Source organism: Pteronotus mesoamericanus, unplaced genomic scaffold, assembly GCF_021234165.1.
Source record: "Pteronotus mesoamericanus isolate MK-2021 breed Mesoamerican mustached bat unplaced genomic scaffold, CSHL_Meso_final contig_52, whole genome shotgun sequence".
Taxonomy (NCBI): Eukaryota; Metazoa; Chordata; class Mammalia; order Chiroptera; family Mormoopidae; genus Pteronotus; species Pteronotus mesoamericanus.
The window spans coordinates 8,308,008-8,317,161 of NW_026555189.1; the positions used below are offsets into that span (position 1 = coordinate 8,308,008).

A 9,154-nucleotide genomic window follows, 5' to 3' on the forward strand; every position below is an offset into this window, starting at 1 on the left:
GTGCACAGGCCCGCGGCTGATGGCTGAGTGGCAGCGCTGCTCTTACATAATTGGTTTCTCTCCTCCTTTCTCTTTCCAGAGCCAGATTTCACACTGAGCAGCTGCAGACCGAGAAATCAGAGAAAGCACAACCCAGCCTCAGATTCCGAGGGGCCTGCTGGGGACTCTCTCCTCCTACTTGGGAGGGAAGACCCTGAGGCCGCCGTCTCAGGCCAGGCCTTGGCTGCCATGGAACTCGCAGCTGCCGCCCCCCAGCTGCCCTCCGCACTGCCAGGCAGATAAGGGTGGTGCCGCCCCAGGAGCACCTGCGTCCCCCTGCCAGGCCGCCCTCCGTGGCCAGCCCTTCTTCTACTTCAGGCCACCTGTGCTGACCCGAGGCCATGTAGGCCGCACTCACGCCTCTGTGGACAGACTCACCGCTGGGGACACCGCCTCTGCTCTCTGGGGGACCCTGCGCACCACCATGCCCCAGGGACTCGCCTGGCTCCACTGTGAGTACTGGGGGGGTCCGTGGGGACTGCCCCGGGGAGGCCTTGGCCCACAGCCGAGCTCTGCCGTAACCATGGCAACTGGGCCATTCTTGCTGGTGAGAAGTTGAGATGCTTCCCAGCTCAGTGCAGGATCCCTCGGGGACTCCCACGCCCGCCCTCCACCCTGTCTCCAGCTGACCCCTGCTCAGGCCGGCACGGTGGGTGTGAGTCATCGGCAGGTGGGCACCGTCAGTGGGTGGTCACGGGGACGGGGCAGGCACTGGGGGTAGGTAGCAGCTCCACCTCCCCAGATTCATGGGTGCTAGGGAGTACGGTGGGGACAGGGAGGGCGGAGAGAGAGAGGATTTCTGGCCTCCCTGGGTGTGGCCCGCAGGTGGCAGGGGCTTGTGAAAGTGTCTGGGCCCCACGACACATGGGAGGTGGGCAGCCAGGTGCCTGGAGAAGGTGACCTGTTTCCTTGGCCCCATCTTCCATAAAGAACAAAAATTCAAAGGCAGAGAGAGAATAGTTTGTTGGGAAAAAGAAAAGTAAGTTGAAATGAGGTCAGGAAAAAAAAAGGAGCAAGAAGCCTCTCAAGCCTGCCGGTGGGAGGCCAGGCCGAGATCCCTTCAGATTCTGAGTCTCAGTTTGATTGAACCAAATTCAGCACATGTTTCTGGTGCCTCCCATGTACCCACCGGAGAGTTGCTGCCCTGGCACAAGGGCCTGGGCTGCCTTGGCCTCGCTCGCCAAAGCCTGGCCCAGGTTAGGCCCTGGGAACTCTGTGCTGAGTGGGTGAGTCAGGACTTGATCCTGTGAGGAATTTGCAGAGGAGTTGGGTCCCACTGGGCCCTTGTGGAAGGATCTTGCAAAGGGTCAGAGCATTTAGAACAGTGGAAGGACAGAGACCCAGTGTTCTGGAATTTTCCAGGTCATGAGGAGCAGCATGGGTGAGATGCCACTTGAAATGGTCTCGAAGGCGGGCACAGTTCACACAGGTAGCCGTTCAGAGGCGAGGGCAGTGTTGCAGGTAGAGGGAGCAGCGGTGGGGCAGCGGGCGGCTGTGGGAAGTTGGTTTGCGTGATAACAGGGGCACCTCACAGCTTCATGATCTGACATGGGGGAGGGGCTGTGATTGAGAAAGACTCTGCTTCCAGATCAGTCCCGTGGTACTTGCAGGAGAGGTTGCTGTCACCTTTTGGGCAGCGGGAAAGGAGGGCCAGTTCCGGAAATGGCGCGAGGATGGGAAGGCGTGGCACAGGGGCCAAAGCTCGTGGAGGCGGCCGCGGGGCCGGGCAAGGATTGCCTGTGGCGTGAGGACAGCGCGGGGATGCAGACCACAGGCCCGCAGAGAGGCCGGGTGTTAGACAAGGGCTGGCCGCCGTCACAGATTGCCACAAACTCGGTGGCTTAAAACAGCAGAAATTCATTCCATCCCTGCGCTGGAGGCCGGGAGTCTGAAATCAAGGTGTGGGCGGGGCCATGCTCCCTCTGAAGGCTCCGGGGAGGGACCTTCCTGCCCCTTTCCACCTCCGGTGGCTGCCAGGTTCTTGGCTTCTGACAGCATTGCTCCAACCTCTGCCTCTGTCTTCAGCTGGTCTTTTCCTCCACGTGTCTCTCATCCTCTCCTCTTATAAGGACATCTGTCATTGGATTTAGGCTGGGCCTTAATCACCTCTGCAGAGTCTATTTTCAGAGAAGGTCGCACCTGAGGTTCTGGGCAAATAAGAATATTTTTGAGGGAGTGCTGTTAACCCCTCCACTCAGTGGTGGACAGGTCCCATCTATCGCTGCACAAAGGGTGGTCTCGGGGAGATGTGTAGCCCCCCCCCTGCCCCCCGCACCAAGAGGCATCGGGGAATGCCTTCCTCGTGTTGCCCTTTCTTAACCTCCCCTTCTGACTTTCGGGTCTCCTACCTCTGGAGGGAGGGAGGGCGGGCAAGATGGGTCTCTCAACCGGGGTCAGTTCTGCCCCAGCCATGGGGCTCCAGGGGTGCAGAGTGGCCATGAGGCTACAGATGTGTTGTCCCTGCCTAGTCACCTGTTCACTGGCCTATTTCTCAGGGCGGGGGCAACAGAAAAGACGCTTAACATTGGAAGTGGACAGCAGGCTTGGAGGAAGTCTGTCTGAGGGAAGGCAGGCGATCTGCGGATGGGGTTCCCAGCTCAGCCCACGTGTGCCAGGCTCAGCCCCAGCCACGTGCCGGTGGTTGCCAGGCCCCGAGGGCTGTGGACCGGGGAGCGCTGGAGCAGGACTTGGTGGCGGTGGGGGGTTTGGGCAGCCAATGGTGACTGCACATGAGAAGGAAGACCCAGTGTGTACAGATGCTGATTTTCAAACAAAAGATAGAAATGCAGATTTTTACGTGAAATCACTGTGAACCAGATGTGGCCCTTGGGACACAGTTTGCAACTGTCGCTCCAGGCCAGCGGTTCTCAAAGTGTGGTCCCGGCAGCAGCAGTGTCACCCGGGCCTTTGTTAGAAATGCAAGTTCTCAGGCCCCGCCCCGCCCTATGAATCGGGCGCTCCAGGGTGGAGCCCTGCCTGCTGTCCAGCAGATTCAGATGTGCTGCTCAAGGTGAGCCCCAGAAGTGCTCAGAAAACAAGCCCGGGTAAACACACGTCATGTGTTTACATACCAGGGGCTAAGTTGTCTGGTGAAGATGAGTGAATTGGCCAGATGGTGCTAGAGACAGGGATTGGCGGGGGCTGGTGCAGGCGGGCTAGACCCTGGGCCCGGCAGGAGTCTCGGTGGGCCCTTGGAGGATGTCCGCAGCGTGAGAGGACGCCCGTGGCAGGGCGAGCTGTGAGCAGGAACTCTCAGGCAGGAATGATCGTGACTGGCCGAGCTGAGAGGGGCAATGACTTAGAGACAAGACAGAAAGCAAGCTGCTTCAGCGTGTGTTTATCTGTTCCTGTGTGCAAATACTGGTGTGAGCACTTGGGGTGGGGGGTGGGGGGGAGAGAGAGAGAGGGTTGCAGATTTGCAACCTTGTAAAACACGTGGCTGCCCTGTGAGAGGAAGGTGTGGTGGGCTGCCGCCCTCAGGGCGCAGGGCGGCGCGGACCTGAGAGTGCTCCGCTGCAGGGCCGGCCACGGCCGTGGCCACGGGACTGAGAAGGGTCCGAGGGGGAGACAGGGAGCAGGCCCGGGCTAGTGAGGGTTTAAGAAGCAAAACCTTCCTACTCCCTAGTGAGCGGGGAAAGTCTGGTCAGGGATCGCCACTCATCACCAGGGCTGGGTCCAGGAGACAGCTCAGGCTGCCTGGCTGATTTCGGAAAAAGAAAAGAGCCAAAAAAAAAAATTGCTTTTGACTATAACAATAATAGATATTGTTGGTAGAATATAAAATATATCCTACAAAATAGAAAGAACATAAAAATGTCCCGTAGAGATTTGGTACAGTGCTTCCTGCCACACTTCCTGTGCGCGCACGCACACACACACACAGAATTAACAGAACTCGAGTCATGCTGGAATTATACACCCAGATATGCATTTTAAGAAAATTTCCCTATGTATATCACAAGTATATCCCTTATCACTAAACATGTCACAAATCGTTTTTGGACAATGCAACTTCTATTGGCTACAAGTTATTGTTATTGAACAATCAAGTCATTTATCGGTTTTCACTCTTGTGAAATAATGCTGCGATGAAAGGCTTTGTCCATAAATCTTTTGGTTACATCTTTCTTTTTTGTTTTCCCTTGGGTTTATTCCTAGAAATGATTTTAATGGGTCAAAGGGTGTAGACATTATTCCATTAATTAAAAAAATATCGCCAATATGCTTTCTGGGAAGAGAGCATCCACCTCACCATGTTTTCCAGCACAAAATGCTATTAAAATAAAATAAAATAAAGCAAACAAACAAAGCCACTTTCCATTCTGATAGATGAAATACAGCATCTGATTGTTTTAACGTGAATTTTTTTATTAGTGAGGTTGAGTTTGGGGGATACATCCCTGTCCACTTATAGTTTGTTCTTTCTGCTCTGACTGACAAAACCCTTGTTCATATTTCTTGCAAATTCTCTTAGAGAATTTTTAAATTATGTTTTATTGTTCATGCTATTACAGTTGTCCTACTTAGAGATACTGTGTCAATCTGTTCGGTTATGGGAAATCACACAGGCTATTTTTGAGATCACATCGACCTCAAGTGGTCAAGGCTGGTAACGTGTAGAAGGCGGCAGCTCTTCTGTTGGCAGGGAACGCGAAGCTGCCTGAGCGAGATTTGCTTAGCGTCCTAGAATGAGCAAACCAGAGGGACTGCTACATGCTCTCTGGTGCATTAACTGAAATGGATGCCAAGGCCAGAGAAGGGAAGAAAATGCCTTTAGGCACCCACGAGTCATTTCTACAGTTGGAACTAGAATCTACGGCTCCTGAATCCCCAGATGGAAAAATGCAAGCCACAGGCTTTGAGGCCAGGAGGGGCTCTGGAGGCCTGCAGGGAGGCTGTGCCCACCTTGTGGGGTGGGAGTTGGGGGAAGGTGCGACTTACCCACCAGGGGTTGGCTTCCGGCCTGGAGCGGACAGGCTGGGCGGCTTTGCTGTCCTGAAGCCCAGGCTGCGGACAGACCAGCCTGGTGGTGGGAAGGCCTCCTCGGGGTCTGTGCCCCTACCCCTCCCATCTCTCCCATAGGGACTCGTGACTGGGAGAGGGGAGACTGGGTGGTGCTCACGTGTTCCTGTTGGGCACGGTTCACAGATCTCGGGATCCTCCTGGGCATGGCCTTGGGGGACCAGGGTCTGGAGGTGTGGCCTGTGACCCAGAGCAAGGAGTGTGCCATCACCGGCTTCCTGCGGGACAAGCTGCAGTACAAGAACCGCCTTCACTACATGGTAACCACATGGCATGTGCTGTGTCCCCCGTCCCGAGCCCCATGGACCGGCGAAGGCCCTGGGCCTACTTGGCCTCTTCGGCTGCCTTTCTCCTCCCCATCCCCCCTGGGCCTGGTTGCCCGATCTGCACCGACTGTCCTTTCTCCCTCCCGCCAGCTCTCCTGGGGGCCTCCGCCCCTCCCACTAGGGCTGACCTTTGGGCACCCCCTGGGGTCATCACCCTGTGTCTCAGGAATGGGGCCCAGGACACCTTGGGGGAAACCCAGACAGTCTGACTAGCAGGGGAGGCAAGGACCTAGAAATTGGAGCAGGGTCTTCCTACAGGGTGGAGGGGCCCCCGTGGCGTGGCACTGTGTGTCTTTTTTTTAAAGCAGCTTTACTGAGATATTCACACACCTCACAGTTCACTCATTTAAATGTACGCCCAGTGGGTGTTAGTACTTGCAGAGGTGTGCGGCCATCGCCATAATATGCTTTAGAGCGCTCTTTCAATCTTCCACACCCCCAAGAATCTGTTTCTCTTGGGGTAGTATGTCCCTCATACTGCTTCTTGGCTGAAACTTCTGCCCTAACAGCAACTGGGTGTTTTGTTTCATTCTTCCCTGTGTCCCGGAGGAAAGCTGTCCTGTTCCGATGGAGAGCCACGTGCCCGCCCCCTAGAGGGCTGCCTCTGCCATTGCAGGGCGGCTCCTGGGCCCCTCCCACTACAGCCAATTGTCTGGGTGCGGGACTGTTGGGGAACCTGAGTCATTTCTGACTCTGATCTAATGGTTTGTTCTTTACCTCCCCAGAAACACTACTTCCCCATCAACTACCAGGTCAGCGTGCCTTATGAGGGGGTGCTCAGAGTGGCCAACGTCACCAGGCTGGTGAGATCCCCCTCCCGGGCCAGGACATCCCAAGGGCCTCTCCCGAGACCCACACTGGCCTTGCCAGTGCTCTCTCCGCGCCCCCCATGCAAGTCCGCCCTTGGCCCAGGCCCACGGTTGGCCTCAGTCCACAGTGGACCACTGTGGTGGGCTCCCTATTCAGGGGCAAGTGGGTGAGTGGCCAGAGCCGCGTGGGGAGGGCCCAGAGGCCCACGTCTGGGGGTTTCAGTGATGCCTCCTGTTCCCTCAGCAGCGGGCCCAGGTGAGCCAGCAGGAGCTGCGGTATCTGTGGGTCTGGGTGAGTCTCAGTGCCACTGAGGCAGTGCAGAAGGTGCTGCTCGAAGGCCACCCGTCCTGGCAGTACCTGGACGACATACATACTCTACTGCTGAACGTCCAGCAAGACCTCAGGGTGAGCTGGGCAGAGGTGCGCATGGGCGGGGCTGTGCGTGGATGGTGGCCAAGGGCTGTCGGAGGAGGGTTGCCTGCCTGGAAAGATCAGGCATATCTGAAGGGCGTAGGCAAAATGGGAGGGGGGTGGCCAGTGGTGACCAGCGCGGGGGATGGGCTGGGGGCGGGAGGTGTGCCCCGAGACCCTGTTCCAGGCTCTGTCTTGCTCTTTGAAATTGGGCAAGTCATTGATTGCTGCGACTTTGTTTCTGCATCTCAGGCTCCTTCAGGGAGGGGAGGAGGGAGGTGGAGGTGGAACACAGCGGGTGTTTAGGGGGATGAAGTGCTTCTGTAGGACCCTGCAAAGGTCGCTCTGTGGCATTATGCATTTGTCACAGCCCATAGAGCTGTGCACCACAAAGAGTGAAACTTAAGGTAAACTATGGACTTCAAGTAATAATACTACTACTACTAAAGAAAAAGAGGTTCCTGTTCAGCAGGGTTGGTCTGAGGCCTGTGGGTATCCCCCACAAAAGCCTGAAGAGTAAGGTGGCTGGAGGAATGTGTGTTGTACAGGTGATATGGGACCACTCCAGGTAACAGCATAGCCTTGCTCCCCACGCTACCCCAGTGGTCAGGAATCTGGTACCCACCTGTCCCAGGCAGCCCCCTGCTCCGCAGTCACAATGCCCAGCAGCCACCGTGAGCTTCTCGCGATCCCCGGCTTAGGGGCCAGCTACTGCTTCTGTGGCTGCCGCGAACTCGGGGGAGGTTCTCCGAATTCTGGCAGAGGCCGGGGCCCCAGTGAGTTCAGTTTTTCAAAACTTTCATTTTTCTTTTCTTTTTTTAAAGACTTTATTTATCTTTAGAGAGAAGGGAAGGGAGGGAGAGAAACATGAATCAGTTGGTTCTTGCTCGCCCCCTACTGGGGACCCAGACCCCAACCCAGGCATGTGCCTGGACTGGGAATCGAACCAGTGACCCCTTGGTCTGCAGGCTGATGCTCAGTCCACTGAGCCACACCAGCCAGGGCCCCAGTGATTTCTTTAGTGGCTCTTTGCCTCAGGGCTGGGTAGTTATTTTTCCAATCATGGGAAAAGAGAAGCCTCTGTATTGTGCTTGTGTGAGGGACATTGAGGGGTACCCTCCCCACTCCTCCCCTGGAAACTTGGCACCTTCAGGAAGAAGGAGAGAAATTGCTCCCAGGCCTCCTGGTCCCAGGAAGTCTTGTCTTTCCTCTGTGGTTTGCACAGCTCCTGGGGCGACAGCTCCCCAGCCCTCCCAGCATGTGACCCTGGCTCCTCACCGGTCTCTGGTCCTCACTCTGTCCTCCCTTCCAGGGTGTGGACGTCAGCCCCAGGGTGGAAGCGGTGTTGTCCCTCCTGAGTGCTCCAGGGCTGAGCCAGAAGCTGGTGCGGCCCAAAGCCCTGATGGACAACTGCTTCCGGGTCCTGGAGCTGCTGTACTGCTCTTGCTGTGAGGACCGGGGCCGGGGATAGGGGGTAGGGGGGCAGGGGATTGGGGCTGGGCAGGGGCTGGGGCGGGATCCGGTAGCGGGCACCCTGCGGGGCTTGCCCTCGGCTCCCCAGGGCCACGCGCCTTTTCTGGAAGCCGCGATGGGCCCTGGGTATAGGGTCAAGGTCGGTGCTGACCACTCCTACAGTTTTTTCTATTCCGTTCCCCTGCAGGTAAACAAAGCTCTGTCCGCAACTGGCAGGATTGCGAGGTGCCAAGCGCTCAGCCCCATCACACAGAGCCCTTGTGGCAATGTGTGGCCGCCTAGCTGGACCCTTCGCCCCAGCAGCCCCCGCCTCGCTGCCCCTGGACCCCGAGGCTGGACCCTGGCTCAGTGAAGCTGCCGAGGGCACAGGGACCTTCTGCCGCGGGGGGCCCATGTGGTGACTTGCGTGGGGCAGACGGAGGAGCTCCCACAGTTCACTGGGCCGAGATGGCGCCGGGTGGGGGTGGGGAACGCCCCTCGGGAGAGGACCCCCGGGACAGCTGTTTTTCCTTTCAGGGGGAATCTGCCTGGGAGTCAGCTCCCACCCCCGCACCTCACATGCTCTCACCTGGAGCGGCGAGGGCCTGAGGACGCCCGGGGTGGACAGGGCAGAGCCGCGGCCCCTCCTGGCACCGCCCAGGCTGCCTCCCTTGCCCGAAGGCGGGGTTGACAGTCTCCCTGGCCTGCGGCAGAGGCAAGAGCCCTGCCAGGTGGGCAGGTGGGTGTGGAGTGGACAGGACTCAGGCTGGGGAGAGGGCAGAGCCAAACGCCGTATCTTGCCACAGTGGGTGCTTTTCCGGTTTATTTTTTCTATTAAACACCCGCTTTATTTCGTTTTGGTTTGTTTTGCTTTGCATCTGCAAGGGTGACCCTGGAGCCCCGCCCCCATCTGCTCCAGCCCAGCAAGCGCCCTGCGTGGGACGAGGGACGAGGGATGAGGGTCGAGCTGGCTGGGCCTGGGACTGAGGGTTCTGACTTGGAATAGACAGAGCCTGGCCAGGGGGCTGGAGCCGCGGGCATTTGAGGACGGAGTCCCCTAGCTCTGCCCTAGCACGCGAGGCCTCAGGAGCGGG

The 9,154-nt window shown here is 57.6% G+C and overlaps 1 protein-coding gene across 2 annotated transcripts in view; it reads left to right on the forward strand.

Moving 5' to 3' along the window:
- The window catches only part of IL34 (interleukin 34), a 56,524-nt gene extending 47,798 nt beyond the window's left edge, over positions 1-8,726 (forward strand). For both annotated transcript variants that reach the window (XM_054579023.1, XM_054579024.1), the window contains exons 2-7: positions 80-491; positions 5,188-5,321; positions 6,113-6,190; positions 6,441-6,602; positions 7,921-8,056; positions 8,269-8,726. In XM_054579023.1, coding sequence (XP_054434998.1) covers positions 464-491; positions 5,188-5,321; positions 6,113-6,190; positions 6,441-6,602; positions 7,921-8,056; positions 8,269-8,363 — 633 coding nt within the window. In that variant the 5' untranslated portion in view covers positions 80-463 and the 3' untranslated portion in view covers positions 8,364-8,726. The remainder of the gene's footprint in view (positions 1-79; positions 492-5,187; positions 5,322-6,112; positions 6,191-6,440; positions 6,603-7,920; positions 8,057-8,268) is intronic.
- The last annotated feature ends 428 nt before the right edge of the window (positions 8,727-9,154 follow it).